Consider the following 23061-nt stretch of genomic DNA (forward strand, 5'->3'; position numbering starts at 1 on the left):
TATTGAGAAGTGATATGTACTTGGATTTTCAGTGCTAAGTGCTCTTTTATCCCTTAACTCCTGTTAATAAATAGAGCTGTAAATGCTTTAGATATTAATTTTGAGTGTTTATTAATGTATTTAGTAACTGATTAGTTAGCTGTAGATACATTTTTAAAATTATTTAGAATAGCTAGGGACCTACAACTTCTATATTCTATTGAATAGAATCCTGGAATGATCCCTCAAAAAGGATATTAAACAATAGGCCTATTGAACAACACTCCACACCAGAGATAGCTCCCTGGCTTCCAAAGTTACCATCATACAAGCACCCAAGTATGACTCCCACATTAACATGCTGGAAAAAAATGAGGACTTATGCCACGAATCATCCACGATTTCCCCCAACAACACTATTATATAGCCCAAACTTTACATTAGGCTTCCATTGACTAACTTTCAATTACTGGGTTTTTGCAGGAGTTTTCAGGGTTGGTCAGCTGGTGCTCTTGTTGGAGGTCCACCCCTTATCAGATCTTCAAACAAATTGGGATCTGCCACATTCACAATTCTAGAAATACTACTATCTAGCATTCTGGCTTTTTAACCTTTAAAAAAGATCTAAGGGAGTATTCAATTCTGCAGGAAGTGCTGCACACATATCGGCCAATTACAGCAGTCCCGACATACACCTCTGTGAGGTGTGAGGGAAAGCTTCCGATGTTGGCAGAAAGTAATGTGCCATTTTGTGCTCATTATAGCCATATTGGTAAGATCACCCATTAACGTCAAGGCTTCTCCTGTAAGTCCCTAGGCTCTGTAAGAAAAAGTGTACTCAGTATGTCTCAGTACAGACCAGGGATGGACTGGAGCTGCTGAGGAGCTGCTGTAAATTTGTTAATGTCACCAGCACTACTTAAACAGACACATCACACTATACTGTAGATATAAACTCTAACATTAGCAGTTACCAAACAATGGGGTCTATGTACTAAGTCTTGGAGAGAGATAAAGTGGGTGGAGATAAAGTAAAAGCTAATCAGCTCCTAACTGTCACTTTACAGGCTGCGTTTGAAAAATGACAGGAGCTGATTGGTTGGGTCTTTAGCTTCATCCACTTTTTCTCTCTCCAAGGCTTAGTACATAGACCCCAAAATCAGTGGTGTAACTACTGCCCCCGCAGCCCCTGCGGTGGCTTGGAGGTGCCGGGTGGCTTGGGGGCACCTGGGGCCATAGCTTCGCCACTGCAACTGTGAGTGCTGGCCTCTGAAGTGATCGGAGGCTAAGGAAGCCTCCAATCACTTCAGAGGCCAGCGCTCCCAGTAATGCAGTGCGCGGGTGACGTCATGATGTCGCCCGCGACCTGGGGAACCTGCGCAGTCATGTCTGCTGGATCAATTCAGATCCAGTCAGCACGTTAGCAGAAGTGACAGCCCGGATGACGCGCGGAGTAAGGTAAGAACTGGGGAGGGGAGGGGGCACGACTACAGGAGGCACTACTTTAAAGAGTACAACTACAAGGGGCACTACTTGAAGGGACACAACTACAGGGGGCACTGCATATGGGCACTAATTTAAGGGGCATTGCATAAGGGGCACATCTACAGGGGGCACTACTTTAAGGGGCACAACTACAGGGGGCACTACTTTACTACTACAGAGGGCATTGCATAAGGGGCACTAGTACAGATGGCATTGCAATAGGGGCACTAGTATAGGGGGCACTGCTACAGGGGGCCCTGCATAAGGGGCACTGCTACAGGGAGGCCTGCATAAGGGGACATTGCATAATGGGCACTACTACAGGAGGCATTGCATAAGGGGCTCTATTACAGGGGGCATTGCATAAAGGGCGCTAGTACAGGGGCATTGCATAAGGGGCACTAGTACAGGGTGCCTGCATAATAGGCACTACTACAGGGGGCCCTGCATAAGGGGCACTAGTACAGGGGGCCTGCATAATAGGCACTACTACAGGGGGCCCTGCATAAGGGGCACTGCTACAGGGGGCCCTGCATAAGGGGCACTATTACAGGGGGCATTGCATAAGGGGCACTATTACAAGGGGCATTGCATAAGGGGCACTACTACAGGGGGCATTGCATAAGGGGCACAACTACAGGGGACACTGTATAAGGGGCAGTAACTTGTTATACGCAGTTTACAGGTTATAAACTATGTTCCCAATAATCTGGTTCTACATGGACATAAAAACTGTGCAACCTGTCTTGAGCTGAGGTGACAGACTGGCAGGAGCGGAGAGAAGAGTTGGTGAAGTAGATCTGTCAGGGTGGGATGTAATGGGCAATACTCTGTGGAATAATGTGCAATGGGCATTACTGTGTACAAAATTTGCTATTAGGGGTATTACTTAGTGTGGCATGCTGTGTGGCATTATGTGTTATAAGGGGCATAGGACCTCATTCAGAGTCGGTCAAAGCGGCCGCACGGTCGTACGGAAAAAGGGGCCAGATATGCAAATGATTCCCTCGCAAGTTGCATCCCTAAGTTCGGATCAGTAGTTGGCCGACCAAGGGGAGGAAGCGGTCGGAAGACAAAAAAATACGCCCCCTTCTTGTACGCATTGCACGTAATCTCCGGGCATATAAGGATTAATCGAGACCATCGGGAACCATCGGAACTGGTCGTAGAGTTTAAGGTTGACCATACCCTCTCTTAAGCTCTACGATCATGTCAGTGTAAAAATCTCCCAGGTCACATGTGCCATGACGCTACTTTGTTAATTATGCACTCCCATAATCCGTATGCACCCCCATAAAACGCCGTTCGCATAATTAGGCACGCCTGCGTTCGGATTTCCACTCCCCCGTTTTCAAGCACCTTCCCCTGTTACCACCCACAAACGCCTCCATCTGTCACTCAAACTACCGACCTGGCTGTGTTCAAGGAGAGAGAAATTTCTGATCATAGCGGCTAGTTTGCGCACGCGCATTGCGAACTTTACGCATGCGCAGTATAGCGTACGACCATGCGGCCGCTTCGACCGACTCTGAATGAGGTCCATAAGGTGTAAGGGGCATTACTGTGTGGTATAATGTATTGTATGTGGCATTACAGTGTGGCATAATGTGAAATAGGGGCATTACAGCATGGCATAATTTGTTATAGGGGCATTACTGTGTGTCATTATGTGTTATACATGGCATTATTGTGTGGCATGTGTAAAGGGCATTGGTGTGTGGCATGTGTTGTAAGGGGCATTACGGTGTGGCATAATGTGTTATAGGGGCATTCTGGTGTAGCATTTGTTATATAGTGGCATTACTTATTGTTTCATAATGTGGAAGGCAGAGGTTCCCAATCACGGTCCTCAAGGCTCCCCAATAATTCATGTTTTAGTGATATCCATGGTTGAGCACAGGTGACTTAATTAGTACCTCAGTCAATTTGATTTAACCACCTGGGCTTAACTATAGTTATCACTAAAACCTGAACTGTAGGGGAGCCTTGAGGACTGCGTTTGGGAACCTCTGGTGGAAAACACATTACTGTATCATGAAACCAACAGCTTAAACGTCGTCTTTGGGTGTGTTTGTATTTTGGGCGGGGGGCGCCCAAAACTTTTTTGGCATGGGGGAGCTAAATTTATAGTTACGTCACTGCCCAAAAGAGCTATGTTTTGATGAAGGGGGTTCAGTAATGGCAACCATTGCCTGCAGTACATGACCGGGTGTTAGAGTCTGTGTTTGTTGTGGACCCGGGATGGTAACAGGAGTAAACACCTGAACAAGTTTAAACTGATAAGTAGGTGGTTTAATGTGAATGTTGGTAGACATGAACAATAAGATAACTAAAGTCCAGTAATAACTAGAGATGAGCGGATTTGGATCTCAGAGATCTGAACCAACCCAAATTTTGGGGATCCGGGGCGATCCGAGCGAAGCTAGGATCTCCCTGCCTGCCCTGGATCCCTCTCCCGAGGCAAAACCTTGCGACCCCGCTGTCGGGTCGCGAGGTTTTGTTTTGAGCGAGCTTAACGCTGACTGGCTGAGAGAGCCGTCTGTCATGGCTCTCAACCAATCAGAATTAAGCACACTGAAAATGCACAGAGAGAGAGAAAAAGAAGATGGCGCCTGCCGCCTGACACCGCCGGCACCCCCGTCAGCGACCCCCACACTGCCGACACTCCCACACCGAGGATACCACCAGCACCCCTGCACTGCCGACACTGGGCCTGATTCAGAGCCGGACGCAAGTGGCTGCTCGTTCGCTCCGAGCGATGTTTGCCCAACTGCGCACGGATCGTAATACGCATGCGCGAACCAGTCAGTGCGGCCGAAAATCGTGTGCACGCAAAATAGCGAATGCCTGCTATTTTGAGTGACAGAATGAGGCGTATGTGGGTGGTAACAGGGGAAGGTGCTTGAAAATGGGGAGTGGAGATCCGATCGCAGGCGTGCTTAAAGGTCAAAATGGGCGTTTAATTAATACAGCAGCGTCATTGACAACGTCACTGGGTTTTTTTTTTAGCCAGAACTGCTCGCAAAATTGTGGTAGCAAAAACCAACCACAAGAATAGCGAGCAACTCATACCCTGTTCGATGTACTCGATTAATCTAATAAATAGCGGACATGACGTAGGATGCGAGCGGCCAGGGGGCGTATTTTCCCAAAAAACGACCGCAAGTTTTGTACGCTCGTTCAGACCTAGAGGCGTGAACAGACCGCAAACAGCGAATGGCCCATTTGAATAGCCATCCCTATTTTCTTGACGAGCGAGCGCAAATAGCGTCCGGCTCTGAATCAGGCCCACTGTCAGCACACATGCACTGAGGACACCGCTGGCACCCCCGCTCTGCCGACACCACCGGCACTCTGTATTGAAAACATCCCTGCACTGCCGACACAGTCAGCAAACCTGTACTGAGGACACCGCAGGCACCCCCGCTCTGCCATTCCATGTACTGAGGACACTGCCAGCAACCCCGCACTGCCGACACAGCCAGCAAACCTGCAATAAAGACACCACTGGCACTCCCACACTGCAGACACAGCCAGCAAACCTGCACTAAAGACACTGCCGAAATCACCGGTACCCTTTACTGAGGACACTGCCAGCACCGCAGCACTGCCATTCTATGTACTGAGGACACCGTCAGCAACCCCGCTCTGCCGACACTGCTGTCACAGTAAGTGCACTATTGGTGTATCTAACCCACACTGTATAACACACTGTATCTGTTTTGAAAATTAGAAGCTGAACTGCCACATGTTAGTGCTGCCACTTAGCTTAGTCAGCCAGCTAGCTGGATGCAACCTTATGGCCTTAACTAGATTAAGCAAATAATATTGTGAGGTGGTCAAAATTGATTGAAAATTACTGGAAATAAATGTTATTGAGGTTAATTATACTGAAGGAACAAAAACAAGCCCATTTTACGTGATTTTAGCTGTTTTTATGGTTTTTTAAGAAAAAAATCCAGATCCAAAACACGAAAACAAAACATGGAGGTGAGGTTTTGGCAAAACCAATCCAGATCCAAAACCAGGCAGGATCCAGATTCAAAACCAAAACCTAAACATGACGGTCGGCACACATCTCTAGCAATAACAAACTAATAACTGTAGCAGGAGAAAACTGTGGGAATAAACAAATGTCCAGCACGGTGACAGAGATGAATAAAGTGAATCCAGATAGATTGTAAAGGTGAAATGGATATCCGGGTATGCAGAGAAATGGCTGAGAGGGATATCTGGAAATTCTGTGATGATGGCTGAAGGGAGAATCCAGAAATGCTGTGATAATGGCTGAGAGGAGAATCAGATAATGCTGTGATGATGGCTGAAGGGAAAATCCTGTAATGCTGTAATGATGGCTGAAAGGAGAATACGGTAATGCTGTGATGATGGCTGTACAGGAATGGGTTAACTGAGGAGACAGGTTCAGGCAGGAGTGGGTCTGGTGGAAGGTGCAGGATGATCTCCAGCAGAGTGCAAGGCAAGGCAGAGCGGTGCAAGCTGCAGGGAGCTGAAGGCAGACAAGGAGCTAGGGCAAGCACCGGAGCACAGGTCTCAGGTTCAGGAGCGCAGGAACTCTCTCTCACAGCTGACGCTGTGAACACTGCACTGGCAACTACAGGGCGCTCCAAACACCCTTAAGTACCCAGCAACAGAACATGATAGGCCAGAGAGAGCAGGAGACCCACAGACGATTGGCCTGCTATATCACATTGCCAAAGACAACATGGTGATGCCCAGACAACCGTGAGGCTGAGACGCCACTAGTCTTACCCCTGTCAGGACGGCCTAACACTGGCAGACCTCTGCGTACACGCAATGCCAATCTTCACACGCCAGCTCCCCTGCCAGAAGGACCGCGGCACAGCGCCCTCACCGGTAAGGACCACAAACCTCCATGCCGCGAAACCTGGGTCGTGACACTGGGTTTGTTACCATATAACCAGGGGCCTGGGATGGGTAACTTGCAAGAGCAGCACTATTTAATTTGTTTGTGAAGTTGGTAACTCTTTATGTACACTTAATTTAATTTTCATTTGAGCAAAAATCCTAGTTACTTTTCAAATACTAGTAGAATCTATTAACTTGTTACACAGATACTAAGGGCATGAAGCACTGTATTAATGGCCAGGTAAAGAAATTAACATAACAAATACAACCTCAGGAGGAAGGAGGAAAAGAAACAAAAGCTTCCAAATTGCAATGCTACCCACCTGACACAGGTTTATTATGTGAGGAAATAATCACTATAGCAGAAACCCAGTATTTAAGTGGCACTATATATACTGTTCATCCATTAGACTGTCTACATGTTAAACTTTTAGCTGGCATAAATGGAAAGATGTCACCAAGAAGAGCCATGGGTCCCATAGCAAACTCTACAACACAGCATTTCTTCTCATACTGTACCTTAGCGTTCACTTTGTCACACCAGTAAATACAATGTCCAATCCAATCATATGACAATGCTCCAGCTCTCCTAATTTCAGGAATGTTCACAGCTGAAAATTCTCCTGTATGACTGATGTTCCACATATGCATATGGCCTGTTTCATTGCTCCAGTAGAGGGTGCCATTGTACCAATCTAGATCTGTAACCGAAAGTCTATTACAGTACAATACTTGCAGACAGATGTAACACAGACTTATTGCTGCTTTACTACCTTGAACACATTATACATTTTCATGATGAGATAATCTAGGCTGTGTACTTCATTTAATGTATCTGAAATAACAACAGTGTAGTAATTGAATATGGAGTAAAGAAAGTAAATTATAGTCAATGATTGATATCTAGTATCTACTTAGCTCATTACTTCAAAAGAATCTCCAACATATGGTTTCTTGAACTACAGTCAGGTGAGAAATGAGTACAACCTAGCCCCCCTAACACAGTTTTCATAATGTACCACCATAGTATGTTTAAGTCTCTGTAACAGAGACTTAAACATACTATGGTGGTATATTATGAAAACTGTGTTAAAGGGACTAGGTAGAAAAGGTAGTGTTACCCATAGCAACCAGTTCTTGCAACCTCAGTAGAATTCTTTCTTAACAGCAAAATGACTAGAATCTGTAGGGCATCGCAGTAGGTAATTTATGCACGCCCCTGCAATGGCGTTCAAACGCACTGGCCCACCTGCGTTTTGCTGACCACCTCCCACAAATGGTACTTTCTGTCAATCACTCTGCGAAGGGTCTGCATAGTCTCTGCAATCGCAGTACCGATTGCAGTGGCTGGTTCGCACACGCACACTGTGATGCAAACGTATGCGCAGAATGCAACAATTGACTGATTGCTGCGATCCTTGCTGAATTAGGCAAGAGTCCAAGAACATGCAAACTCGAATGTTTTTAGACGAAAAAAAAACTCTCATCCAGATGTTTTCCCATTTTGAAGATAAAACTCGACCAATGTGAGAGTTTACTGCTAAACTCTCACATTTTCTAAACTCTCACCCTAATACATTTGCCCCTAATGTTTGTTGCCAATTGTGAGTAAAATTGTTGCTATTAACAAGAAACTACGAAGGTGGTTCAATAAGTAAAATAATAAGACCGCACACGTGTGTAATGTTCTCTATTTCATTCGAATTTCCTGCCAGGCCAATTGTAAGGCCAGTTGTAAGATGGCTGGGCTGGTGGAAACATGGTCAAACATTGAGGTGTGTAGTGTAATCAGATTTCTGTACCTAACGGGCACAACAGCAGCTGAAATTCATCGCCAACTTGTTGAGGTGTACAGTGATAGCGTTGTGTCATGGAAACAGGTTTGGTGCACGGCAGAACAGACATTCAAAATGAGCAGCGATTTGGCCGGCCAAGCATGTCCACCACAGATGATAATTTGTGACACATTGAAGGTCTGATTCAGTAGGACAGATGCATTTCAGTTAGTGATATTGCTGACAAACTGAACATCTCAGTGAGTACTGTGCACAACATCGTTCATGAGCAACTGAAGTACAGGAAAAAGTGTTCATGCTGGGTACCGAAGCAACTCACAAAAGTTCACAAAACCAATAGGATGGGACTGTCTCTCATGCCCTTGACGCAGTACCATGAGGAGGAAGTGCACTTCCTGCTGTGTATTGTTACAGGCAATGAAATGTGGGTGCATCATGTGACACCAGGGACAAAGCAAGCATCCATGACATGGAAACATGCATCGTCTCCGCATGGCAACTGTATTTTGGGACCACAAGGGCAAGTTTCTTATTAATTTCCTCACCAATAGAGATACTGTGAATAACCTCTTATCTGATGGGGGCTGCCGCTGCTGCTGGTCTGGCCGTGGTTAGACTGGTCCTGGAGAGTGCGCAATGAATCTGGGACTGGCGCATGAGCGGTGGTGGCGGCGTGCATGTGCATAACACTGGCTTCTGGGGACTGTATTCTTTGCAGCCCCGATAAGCCATGTAGGGCTGCCGGAAAGGCAGAGCAGCGGCTTCCACTGGAAGCTGTTCTCTGCTACTTGCAGCCCGGACTGGCAGTCCCAGGGGGAGGAGACACCTTTCCCTGGGGCTGCCTGTCCTTTGCATGACTGGCAGGAGGTGCTTCCAAGTCACCTCCAGTCACAGTGAAGCCACTGCAGTCACGAACTGCAACTGGCTCTCTGAAGTAGCGGATTTTACTGGGGGGCTGCAGCCCCTAGGTAAAATCCGCCACTGCAGTGAAAGCTGTCCATTATTGTGACCCATTGAGCCGGTTGCTGAAGGGAAATAATCGAAAAACAACCTGGGTTGCTACGTATAGTCGACAAATTGCTGCACGACAACGCCAGGCCACACTCAGCGCCAGGCCAACCGCATGCATGAGTTGTCATGGCATAATCATTGGGAGGTACTTGACCATCCTCCCTACAGCCCTGACCTGACACAGAGTGATTTCCATCTCTGGAACAATGAAGAAGCACCTGGGCAATTCGCAACCGATAGCAGTGGCAAACGCAGGATTTCTAGAGGGGGGTTTCCAAATGCTTGATTTTAGAGTCAGTGTGGCCAGTCCATGAAGAGGACATAGGGCCTGATTCAGCAAGGTTTGCAGTTGCTAATACGCACGCAATCAGCCAATTGTTGAGTTCTGAGTATGCATTTCAGTGTGCATGCGTGAACAAGCCACTGTGATCGCCACTGCGATCACTTAGGCTACACAGTCCCCTAGCAGAGTGACTGACAGGTAGTGCTGTTTATGGGTGGTGACAGTGGGGGTGGTTGGGCGAACACAGGCATGCCAGTGCATTGCAACACCGTTACAGGGGTGTACATAAATTAGCCACTGTGTTACCATATGGAGCCTGAGGTCTCCTAGCATGCGTGGCTGTTAGCAATTTCTGAGTAAGGTCTGGGCTTGTGCAAGTGTGCGTATGGATCCAATGTTACTAGATGTTACCGATTGTTTCACTATATTGCTAAGTATTACGGATGTGAGACAAGGAAAAGTGGGCATCTTTATGTGAAGTTGTGATCGCCATGTTATACTGCGATCGCAATGCATTTGCATATCACCACTGATATATACTAACGCTAAGGGCGCTCTGGCTTACCTCCTTTGTCTTGGCGTCCCGACATTGGGATTAATAAAGGCGACGGTGTATCTCGTCGGGATTTGAATGCCAGTATTGAGACCTGCGGCATCACAGCTACAGGTCTCATAACTACACCCCAGACTCCTGATTTACCAACACAGAGACAGGAAAAGTAATCCACCCTGTGAGTTACTTAAGTGAGCTACACACTGTCAGATTTTTTTGTTTGGGACGAGAAATGGGGCAAATTTTCAGCAAATTGCCAGCCCCAATATCTGTGCTACACATTATGCAATTTTTTATTAGAAGCTACCAATTCTCCACCACACCACACTCATTTTGCATATGTACGCCTACAAGGAGGTTGACAAAGTGACAGGAAAACATAGGAAATATCAGAAGATTATCACACACACTGCTCGATATCAGGAAATTGAGGCCAAGATTTTCGTTCTTAGCCGATTGATCAGATAATCGAAAGAATGAGTTTGTGGATGTTTTTTAACCATTTTATTGGTGAAACCCATAATGATTGTTCATACACACTCTACAGTAAATTAGGCCGATCACCCTATTGTTGGCAATCGGCCCAATATTTGTATAGTGTGTATCTACATTAAGCAGGATATCTAATGGAGTGCAGATAAGATAATGGCATAATATAATATGTATTCAAATGGTTACCATTAATTTTCCCAGAAATTTCAAATAATTATTTTTATTTAAGGCATCTGTAGAATTATAGCTATCCAATAATGAATTTATTATTATTATTATTATTATTATTATTATTATTATTATTATTACACTTTATAGGATGACACCAGTGGTTCACAGTGCTGTACATAGGGCAAACAATCAGACAACACAAGTAAAACAGAACAGTACAGGAAAATTAATCCATTCCTCCCATCGATTGAGCCCTAAACTCCTGTATATTAGTGTTTTACACAGTTTTGTGCTACAAATATTATATTTCTTGTGTCTCTCTTGTCAAATAAACATTAGTTCCCATCATCTTAAGAACATTTTTGTGCACTAGTTAGCACCATACTGCAATTTCCGCAGTTTTGTCCACTGACTGCAGCGTTCATTGAGTGTCACAGTGCTTGTGGGACGGGAGGGTTCAGCATTTCTTATGGGGTCCTACAAAATGTTGCTATGGTGCCAGGAAGCCATTTATTACACTCCTGACATCATTGTTAGAACTACAGCTGTTGCTTTACTTCTTCTGTCTGCCTTGTCATTTTGCATTGCTTAGAGGTAGCTTTTTTTTATCACAAATTGACTGGACCACACCAGTAACTTAAAATGTTTCATTGCTATTCACATACATATGTATAATAATAAAGCTTAGGGCCTGATTCAGAGCCGGACGCTATTTGCGCTCGCTCGTTCAGGAAAAAGGGGTGGCTATTCAAATGAACCGTTCGCTCTTTGCGGTCTGTTCACTCCTCTAGGTCTGAACGAGCTAACAAAACATGTGGTCATTTTTTGGAAAACTACGCCCCCTGGCCGCTCGCATCCTACGTCATGTCCGCTATTTATTAGATTAATCGAGTACATCGACCAGCGTATGAACTGCTCGCTATTCTTGTGGTTGGTTTTTCCTACAGCAATCATGCGAGCAGTTCTGACTATAAAATAACCCAGTGATGTGGTCAATGACGCTGCTGTATTAATTATGCACAACCATAAAACGCCCGTTTTGACCTTTAAGCACGCCTGCGTTCGGATCTCCACTCCCCGTTTTAAAGCACCTTCCCCTGTTACCACCCACAAACGTCTCTTCCTGTCACTCAAAAAAGCAGGCATTCGCTATTTAGCGAACAAACGATTTTCGGCCGCACTGACTGGTTTGCGCATGCGTATTACGATCCGTACGCATCCGCAGTTGTGCAAACATCCCTCGGAACGAACGAGCGGCCGCTTACGAGCGGCTCTGAATCAGGCCCTTAATTCATAATGCTGCCAGTACACAAAATGATCCTCATACACCCAAAGGCGTGATCTTAAAAGAACAGAATAATATACTGCAACAATAATATGATAAATTTGTGGCTTGTAAAACGATACAGTATCCGTATTGAAATATCCACTTGTTATATTGTATCAAAGTACTGTAGGTGTTGCCTAATATAAACACAGAGCACCCTGAACATAGAAGCCTCTTTTGATGACTCAAATCATAATTATCCAGCAGGCTGAATAATTATGGCTGCAGCAGTGTGTTAAAGTGCAAATATAAGCATTGTTCAGAAAATAATGTGACAATATGTACCAAATTGAACCAGCTGGTATATTTCAGTATACAGCGTGTAGCTTGGCACTTAGGACCTGATTCAGACCCGGTCGCTAAGCTGCACTCGCTCGCTAGTAGCGATTTTTAGCATCATTGCACACGTGACTGGTTGTTTTTTAGTCTGAACTGCTCGCAGTGCTTGGGGTAGGTTAGGTCAACCCCAAGTGCTGCGTGCAGCTCTGATGGCCCTCGATGTTCCCGATTAATCAGACACTTCCCGGAGATGACGTGTACTGCGAGTGACAGGTTGGAGGTTTTATAGTCCAGCGTACGCTAACTGCCGTCACTCACTAAGACATAGAGGGCGTCCTTACAGCGCAAAGAGCGATCGCTTGATTTGCATACCTGGCCCCTTTTTGCAAGCGAGAGATCGCATCTTGCGAGCAGGTCTGAATCAGGTCCTTAGGGTTTTGAAAGTGAGTGTGGTACCTTATATAGAAATAGCACTGGTATAATATCCATCTTCCCTGGATGTTAAGGCAGCAGGTGGTTATAGAGCGCCATCAACTCCGATGTCCAGCACAATCATACCTCCCAGGTCTACAGCAATTCAGGTATCAGGTTCCTAGCGCCTCACTCCGTGGATGCTCAACCACGCTCTCACACTAAATTAGCCCACAATTCAAAAGGGAAGCGACAATGTGCAGTGATGCATGTGCCGGGTTCCCAGTTTCCAACTTTAAAAATGTTCAATCACACTGACACGTTCGTTAATTCAGGGTCCACAAAGGATGCAGTTGGGGGGGGCACAAATATCTAGTTACGCCTCTGTATACACCAAATGATTACAAATTTACTAAGAATCGTGTTTGACTTCTAAATGTAATCACTTGACATTACCGGCACGTTATAGTGTCAAAACCCCAAACATACTAATCAGCGTATTTTACTATTTACATTCCAAGGTGAAACTCAGCTATTTTTGTCGTATGCAAGATCAGTCGATTTGTTCCAATTACAATAGATCTGTGCAAGCTTTGGTATCAAAGTGTAAATAAAATGTTCATTTAAAAAAAATGGTGTGGGGTCCCCCCCCCAGAAGCATAACCAGCCCCAGACCTTTGAGTCTGCTACTGTAAAATTGCGGGAATCAGACTTCTCTCAGCCATTCAGCCGGAGGTTTCTATGGCAGCGCCTGTTGATTGACTGAGAGCAGTCTGACTCTTAGTCAATCAGCGCTATATAGCAGAGAACCAAGTGGGAACTGTCATTTGGGTCGCTGTACTGTGTATGTATAGTATATCGTGTCCATTGGCTCTACAAGCTGCATTTTTTTATTTTTCCAAGACAAAATTTCTTCATGGACAAGGGAACCGAGCATCGCCAAGGAGTAGGTGATTATGAAGCGTGTGAGTGCGAGGATTAAATCAGTCAGTGTGTGAGTACTATCTTTTTTTAAATATTTTCTTTAAAGTGGGACTACAGGTGCCAGCAGGCCCTTAATGTCTGGGCATTCTGGCACTTGTGGTCCTCAAAGTGCCGGCATGCTTGGAGGACCTGTAGTTCCACTGTGAAGAACAATTTTCCTTTTAACCTTGCACGCATATCCTCCAGGGGTGCGTGCGATGAAGAGCCCTGGGTAGATCCTCGGGGAGGACCCTATTTTATTTTTGGTATCCCCACTTCCCAAGGATTTCCAGACCTGGGCTGACCAGTTTGGGGCTGGTTTTACATTATGGCAAGAGCAGGGGCTTAGATAGCGCCGCCGGGTCCCGGTAAAAGAGGGGGCGTGGCCTAATTGCGGATGCGTGGCCACGCCCCCTTGGAAAAAACCATACTTTTGCAGCGCCGTGTACTGGCGCTGCGCGCAGGGGAGGGGGCACTATGATACCCTCAACACGGCGCAAACCCAGGGGGGGTGCGATCAGTGTGATCGCTCCCCCCCTCAGGCATAGGAGATTGCTCGCGGCTGCTAAGCAGCAGCCACAGCAATCTCCCACTACATCCCAGCACACGCTGTGCGCTGGGCTGCTGCGAGGAAGGAAGGGGGGGCGGCGCCGGACCCGGGCGGGTAAATTATACCCGCTCCCCCCCCTCGGCGCCCCTGGGCAGGAGCACCCCACATTGTGTCTCCGTGCTATACTGTAAGCCCCCGTCTGATAAACCTGGTGCTGATTACTGGAAAATAGTGGGGAGACCACTCCAGTTCCCCCCCTCCAATTTTCCAGTAGCAGACTGGCTTCAGAGGTCTGGGGCTGGATATGCTTTTGGAAGGAGGGGGAGCACGGACTCTGGGGTTTTTTTTGTAATTGATCCTTTTTTTTACACTTTGAGGGGGAGATGTACTAAGCCTTGGAGAGAGGTAAAGGGAGACAGATAAAGTACCAACCAATCAGACAGTTAGAAGCTGATTGGATGGTACTTTAATTCTCTCTACTTTATCTTGCTCCAAAGCTTAGTACTGCCCCCAAAATACTAAATTCTGCACAGATCAGTATCACAGGAAACACGCTGCCCACAGGCCAGTCTATTTATTTTGTGCTGCGATTTTAATTGATTTGACTAACACAATTCTTAGTAAATCCGTGATTTGTATACTTGTCAATGTTAATACAATGTTTGGTCCAATGGTGTATTGACGTATATTGGAGTGTGAAGTCATGTTTCACCTGCGAATTGCAGTCGATTTGGGCTTTAGTAAATCTTTGATTTGCAAAATCACACAGAAGTCACAGAAAAACAACAAATTTAACCCTAGCAGGGGTATTCAATATGGGAGCAAAACGTCCATGCTGGACTTTTCGCTCCACATCGGAGATTTTCCTGGGATAAAGTATTGGGCGCGCGCCCGCTTTATCCCCATATTCAATATAAAACCTACGAAAACGGGAACCTGCGAAGTGGGATCTGTGAAAAAAAACAAAATTTATCTGGAATAAATTGTAGGACCCCCCCTAAAACTGTAAAAACATGGGGGATCACTATGGGTACCCCCGTTTTAGCCTGCAAATGAAAGTCGGGGATTTAAATAGCCGCAGCAGCAGGTGTTTTTTTCCCGACATTGAAGAAGTGTTGCAGAAGAGCACTTAGGTTTTTTTTTTCATTTTTTTAAGTGGTCCCATCAAATTTGGGGTACATGAAAATGGGTACTAGCATATTTTTATGTCCCTATAGTTAGTTTTAAAAAATTCTGCAAATATGCACCTGCCGCTAATAATCTATTCTAGAATACACCTGCCACATACTTACAGAATAGCCCTGAACCTATTTCCCTATTTTTAAACACTTTTTTCCCATTTTTTTTTTTCACCCCAAATTTTAAAAAAATTTTTGGGATGTCCCTATTTTTTTTTTTTACTTTTTTTGACACAGTTTATTTTAAAATGACATTCACAGGGATGCAGGCTATTTTTTTTAAGCCTGCACCCCTAAACCCCAATTCTGCACTTTTTTTCGCCACCTATTCAGTGGTGAAAAGTTATCCCCGTTTTTTTTCAAAGACTTTTTGAACCTGTGAAAAGTCTTTGAAATTGAATACAGTGTAAAACCAAAACCTGCGAAAATGACGTCATCGGTGCGGAAACATCGCAAAAACTGAGTTTTCGCTCCATATTGAATACCCCTTTAGGTCTTTCATTTGGAACATGTTCACTATCCTGGCACAGGGGAAGTAAGCGCTTAGAATACGTGCTACAGAGTACCGACACCTGTCAGAATCCCGGTGCTGACTTTCCGACCGCCGGCATCCCAAAGGTAAGTAGCAGGTTTGGGGGGAGGGTTAGGGGTTAGGCACTAGAGGGAAGGTTAGGGTTAGCCGCTGGGGGGGGAGGGTTAGCTTTAGGCACTAGGGGGGGAGGTTAGGCTCAGGCACCGGAAGGGAGGGAGGGTTAGGCTTGGGATAGGGGGATGGTTAGGATACCTACCGACAGGTGTTGGTATCCTAACCCTGTCGGAATGCCAGCGTCGAGATTTTGACCGTCGAGATCCCGAGTGCCGGCATCCTGTACCCAACCCCTTTAATTTAACTGGCATCTCACTGCAGATTGATGACATTTCTGATTGTATGATGACTTAATTAACAAAACTTTTTTGTGTTAATACTGAAACTGAAGGAAAGTGTTTACCTGATACAAATCTGAGTTTCTCATAGACCAGTTTTCCAGGACCAAACCTGTCCAAAGGTTGTCTCCATAGTCCTTTAGAGCCCACCGCTAGGAAATAAGGTTCCTCTTCAGCTGCAAATGAAGCTTAGACTGTTAGACCACACTGCATGGATCATCCTCTTGCAAGGATAATAGTACATAAAATGTAAAAAAAATATATACTGTATATTTTCAAGCGTGATGCAAAACGTACCCCTCACTTTAAAGTAGGCCCTTTAGTATATTTCATATATAACATTATTCATGCTTTAAAGAATAAATAATACCTTGCAAAGATTTTAACTACAAACAGACACCTACCCAATGTCTGACAATAATAATAGTTGCTTAGCTTTGAGGAAACATATGACAGTGGAACACCTAATTTTTCAATAAGGTATGATTTCAGTAACATAGAGGATAAATATGATGGTAACTGGATCAACATTAGTACTTGGTATAATTTAATATTTAAACGTAAATCAAATCTGTGTAAGAAACAAAGAAGAATAAAACTTAATATTTCAAAATAATGCACATTGACAAAAGCAATACATTATTTGTGCATAATAAATATTATATTGCAATAATATATTCACAATAATAAATGGCACTGATCTAGTATTTATTATGGGGTATATTAAATAAAGTGCGGGTTTTTAGAAGTGAAGTTGTTGCCCATAGCAACCAATTAGATTCTCGCTATTATGTGTAGAAGGTGCCAGAGAAATGATTGGTTGCTATGGGCAACATCTCCACTTCTAAAAACCTGCACTTAGTAAATAAACCCCAATGAATCTGTCATGACAAAGATACATCAATCAAGACACATGTGACGTTTAAAAACATTTAATAATGCACAATAAATATATAATAAAACAAAGTACAAACAGCAAGTCACAGCAGCTGCATAGTACCTGCCAGCCGGGAACAGCAGTCCGTGATTGAGCTTGTCACTTACCTTAATCCACAGCCGTCGCTCTGAATGCTCTATGTGAGTGTTTGTTGGATCCATAATTTCACAAGCAGTATCACCACCACCAGACCAGCTTTTCCAGTTGATTGTTATGGGATTACCTCAATCCATGCAGGAATCAAGTTATGGATATGTCAGGTAAAAACTGCAACATTATATAGGATCTTTTTGTGTCCGGTCTGGACTACATTTCAATTGGGGCTGTACACTCATTCTATGAGCAGAGACATATCACCATCTACCTCACAATTATGTCTGTGCAGTATTTATTGATTGTCAATTATTATATGTCTATGGCCATTATACCACTGTGCTTTGTTTAATTAGATATTTATTGTGCATTATTAAATGATTTTAAACATTACATGTGTCTTCAGATTCATCATTTCTGTATATTAGCGCAGTGCCATTTATTATTATGTTCTTGGTTTTGTAGTGAGTATCCACAGACTCATATTGAGGCACTGCTGCTTTTTTTAATTATATTACATTATTGGGTACCAATATTTGTTTTCATTTTAATACACTTTAGTTTTAAAGTACCTTCACCTGCAATAGTTTTTGTTTCCAGCAAATAATATATTCATGCCATATAAATAATTATTTTGTAGGTGCTGTGGATTCTTTATAATCAGTCAAGTGTCTTTTTTGGAAAACTTGTTACAATACCCAGTACAACTCAAATAACTGAATTCTCCTAACAACTGCAGAAATGTAGATTTATATTACGTATACATGAAGTGTTTTATTTAATATATTGTCGCATGCCGGATCCCTGGGCCTCATTATTGGGTCTGGCAGTATGTCTTTATGCCCATCAAAGTCTCTGCACTTTTCAACAAGCGCAAACAATGCATGTTGCTGGCATCCTCCTCCTCCCAGCAGTTCCCACAGCTCTGGTACATGGGTGCCACCAGTTTTGGAATGATGTCATCAGGACATCTAGCTAATCAGTGAATAGCAGGCCCCGTTCATGTGATTGAAGGAACCTATAACCAGTCAAGGCGCCCTATTTAAGTCTTCCTTGGCTCCAAGTTCCTATATTATCTGCATTCTGCATACCAGTTCCTGTATTACTGTGTTCTTATGTTGGACATCCCTAAAATTTGCCACGACAGGAAGCATTACAGAAAGTGGGGGCATTTTCTTGGCATACTGAAGCATGAGGATGCGTCCTTGGATGCAGCTTCAATAACCCCACAGTGTGATTTCACCGGACATCCAGAGTAACTCAGATGTCCGATGGTCAAACAGTTGATTTGATGCTGCATCCTTGGACGGCGCAGTAGATCACAGAAGCCGGCAGTGGGCTTATTTTTTTTAGCTTAAAGCGACTCCTGCGGCTATTGCATATTTTAGTACAGCTGCTGCGTACAAAGACGGTGCTAACTGCGTCCATCTCTGAATCATACACTGAGCCCCTAATATTAAGTATTTTTTTAGGAGCAGTATTTTTTGTTGCTAAGGAATTGGTATAAAATAGCAGTTTAAGCACATTAATGTGTGGTGAGAGGCACTCACACAGTATGCTTAATCTGCTACTTTATACCAATTCCTTTTAAACTATTAGTGCATTCAGGAAAAAGTAATTTGCGTAAAAAGGCAAAAGACATGTAGAAAAGACAAGACAACTAGATTTCAGACTTTTGAGCTTTAATTCACTATGAGTGTACTAAAGGCCTGATTCAGATATAGACACAATGCCCATGTTTACGCAGATGAGCGATTATCATGATCTGCACATGCATTTGAGTCGAACTGCGCATGCGCGAGGCTTCACTACAGACGGTGGTCACAGTGAGGATTTGGCCACAGTATAATAACAGTCAGGGAGTGTAATGGCAGAGTGGCAATGAAAGAACAAGCGCGTCGCAACCATTTTGGGGGGGTGTCGCAGAATTTGACTGCGATCCCGTACGCAGTTGCAAATGCTCCGGCTATAGAGTTACTCTACATTCTACTGATCTGCGACCGATACTGATGCGTCTTTGTACACAATTGCCGGTAGACGTCACAATACAAATCCCGCTGGCTGCGGCATTTGCATATTTCCGCACATCCGCTGCATACAAATTCACAGCAGTGGTGGCATTAACGAGCATTTCTGAATCAGGCCCTAAGCTGCTAATAATGTACTAAGGGCCTGATTCAGCAAGCAACGCAAAAGAGAGAACGCACGGTGCGAGCCAATGTTTGCGATCTGCACATGCGTATGAATCGCATTGCACGTGTGCGGACAGGTTGCTGAGTATGGTAAGGGCTCTCTCAGAGTAGGCAGAGAGCCCGCAGAGCCCTTCAACGTTGATTGACAGGAAGTGCTGTCTGTGGGTGGTAACAGGGGGACGGTCAGCCGAACGCAGGCGTGCATGTGCATTCGCACACCATTACAGGGGCATGCATTAATGAATCTCAGCAGCTTTAAGTTTTGCTGGGTGTCTGTTTCTTGTGCTGCGATCTCCGTGCGTATGCATTGATTAGCATATTCTCGCAGCAGCTGGATGCGTGCGTCTGCTAGCGTGCGTTCCTTGCTGAATCAGGCCCTAAGTGCTAATTTGCAATATCTGCAGCATGCCAAACAGGGCTATCTGGCGCAATTTGAGGATGGGTGTATGTGGGCACATCTGTACTACAGCTTACTGTGCCTGCTGTGATATATCACCCCAGGAAAAGATTGTAACACATTTTCACAAATCCTTTATATAAAATTGCAGAGGAAATTACCATATGTTGCTAAATTTATAACTGCATATGACTTTCATCATCAATAGGACAAATATCACAAAGTGAGGGTAATTTATAATGCATATGTACCTATTCCTTTGCCATGCATGCAGTATATATTAAGGACTGCTTTTATATTACATTTTACATTTATCTGCACAGAGATACCTTACACGTTTTTGTAAATAATTGATATAAAATGTGCTCATCTGTAAAAGTAATATTTTTACAACAAAGTACTGCTTACTATAACATATGGACTTACCCTGTTTTAGTAATTACATGTTCTACTTTCTAAGTACAATGTAACTTGCAACCTTCAGTAAGGAGACACTTTAAATACCATAAAGCAATTTCATGTTTTACATTGGGTTATGTGTGCACATTCATGTGTTTCCACCAAATAGTTTGTATTGCTACCTAATAATGACCTCATATAATAACATGACCAATCAGGAAGTGATGGCTTCCCCATTTGTCAATGATCATTGTTGGTCTGCTTTAAGTAACCAGACAGCAATATAGCAATTTACCTGGGTGTAGAGTGGTTCCTCCCACAGGGTCTGTCCACTTGCTAACCCCAGCGGGTGATGACGACTGAATAGTTATATCATATTTTGTAGTTACATTTAATTTAGTCACGGTTATTTCTGTAGAACTGATATTGGAGAACTTTTGCATTCCATACTGTTCCGATGATATGGAAACACTGTACATCCACTTCTGCCAAGCAGCAGGACCTTTACAATAGAGAAAACAATAAGCTTTTACTAGAACACAATTTTATTTTCATTCATTATTGGTTTGTACGTGTTCAAAATTTGTACCTAGGAATATTCGCCTCATTCTGTATTCTTACCCAGAATTTCACACATTCCTATGAATTTGGTCTAAGGTGTGACCTTGGAAACCTCCATATCACACCACAGCGAATTGCAGACATTACAAATACAGGACTTTATTCAGAGTTGGATGAAAATGTAAACTGCATTTTATTTCCGAACAACTTGTTCAGATTTTAAGTATTCATGTCCGTAAGTCACAATACACATCTATTGCGACTCCAACCCTTCGGGGGCAGAAAGAGGTACGCGTAGAGTACAAGTAAGGGCATGTAGTTGCAAAATGTGTCACAAAATGCCTACATAACATGTGACATGCTTTGCAGGTACTCAACCCCTGGTGCAAGTTGCGTGCTGATGATGATGATGACTACTGACTGCATTTGATACGCCGAATGTGCTAAGACCCACACAATTATGCTAATATGTTATAAATGCACATGGATGCGATCTAATTGCAGGATTACAGGGTACTGGCAAACTTTAAAAAAATGAGTATGGGAAAAGCTGCTGACTGATAGTAGTAGTGAGGGCATTAAAAAAAATGTTAGATTTGCATTTACTATGCACCATGCACCTTGGGTACTTATTTGCTACAGTTTCCAGCCACATCCTGCTGGAAACTGTATGAATTGTGTACTGTGTTTTTCCCCATCTCTTGTATAAACAATGAAGCCACACCTCCTTTCCTATTCCTGATACAGCTGCTCCTGTTATTTACAAGCAAGGGGAGGCACATGTGCTACCAGGATACAGTCAGGAAGCCGACGGTCAAAATGCCGACCACCGGCTTCCCGACCATGCAATCCTGACAGGGGACTAATGATAGGCGTCGAAATCCTGATGGCTATCATTATCCCTATGCCGGGAGCCCGACGCCCAGCATACCGAACGAAGTTAAGCCGGGCGGCGGGCGCGGACAGCCGCGGGGGGGATGGTTAGGGTTGGGTACCCCCTTGGGGGATAAGATTAGGCCCCCCCCGGGAGGGTTAGGTTCAGGCTGCGGGGATGGGGAGGTTAGGTTTAGGCACTTACGGGGGGTTAGGCACTAGCGGGGAAGGTTAGGGTTCGACACCCCTAAAAGGTGGGTTAGGGTTAGGGGGGGGAAGGTTAGGGATAGTTAGTTACTTACCTTGTTGGTCTCTTCACTGCTGCTGGTCTTCCGGCATTGGGATTTGAACCACCGGACCTCATTCATACCAATCCCGTGCTACCTATGTGCTACTTATGCAGAGTTGGTCACATCTCACATTTGTCACCAATTCTGCATAGGTAGCAAAATGTGATTTATTTTTTTTCCCCAGGAGCAATTTACATCTGTGTTTAGGTGCAAATTGTTCCATTCCCTGCATCAGGCCCAGAGTACAGAATAGCCAATGTGCAGAATGGAGACACTAAAGGAAATTTAACTTGCATAAAACTCCTAAGAAAATTACAGCAGAGCACAAAGTGAAATGTTCTTGTTTGGTATCACAACATAGCTAAGAAACAGAAGGAGATTTTATTTATATATAGTTGATAAGTTTGTTTTAAAGTTCATCTACTGTACACAATATTGTTCAGTTACCAATAGCTAAAGTTAAACTTACTAGCTCCAACATTTAACTTTGGTGGCTTCCAAATGATTGTAGCAGATTCTGTTCCAAACACTGCCATCACATATTCAGGGCAGCCTGGCAAGGGGATTGGTTGGGTAGACTCTGCATACAAAATGATGTTATTATAGCCAGATGATGGTGGGGCTACTAGGTCACAAGTTACTAAGTATTCATTGTACCAGTATTGGTCCATTACAAAATCTTCAACGAGCACAATATTTCCATCTGTGAACATTAATGAGTCATCGAAATAAAGAAAACTTATAATTTCTTTAACCGAGTCATCATGTATTTGTCTTAAGAGCAGATCAATGGATCCATCCGTAAAAACAGACACAAAGTCAAAATCCCCTGGACCAACGCTCCTTGCATAAATGATTCTCTTGGACTGAGAACTGATAATGAAATCCTGAATGTCAGTGTTCCTTACAATATGCTCTGTTACATTGCTATGGATAGACGGCTCAGGGAGAATCATTCTGTGAATACCATTGTCCAGAAGAAAGAATAAATATCTATGAAAATAAGCACAAACATGTTAAAGAATATCAC

At 44.0% G+C, this 23061-nt stretch overlaps 1 protein-coding gene across 1 annotated transcript in view; it reads right to left on the reverse strand.

Moving 5' to 3' along the window:
* Positions 1–23061, reverse strand: part of ROS1 (ROS proto-oncogene 1, receptor tyrosine kinase) — a 335661-nt gene that overhangs the window by 269583 nt on the left and 43017 nt on the right. The window contains exons 10-13 of the mRNA XM_088481008.1: positions 22501–23024; positions 20603–20809; positions 16355–16465; positions 6871–7052 (exon numbers count right to left, since the gene is read on the reverse strand). Of these exons, the coding sequence (XP_088337134.1) occupies positions 6871–7052; positions 16355–16465; positions 20603–20809; positions 22501–23024 (1024 nt within the window). The remainder of the gene's footprint in view (positions 1–6870; positions 7053–16354; positions 16466–20602; positions 20810–22500; positions 23025–23061) is intronic.

The sequence above is a fragment of the Taudactylus pleione genome, unplaced genomic scaffold, assembly GCF_031769625.1.
Source record: "Taudactylus pleione unplaced genomic scaffold, aTauple2 ptg000259l, whole genome shotgun sequence".
NCBI lineage: Eukaryota > Metazoa > Chordata > Amphibia > Anura > Myobatrachidae > Taudactylus > Taudactylus pleione.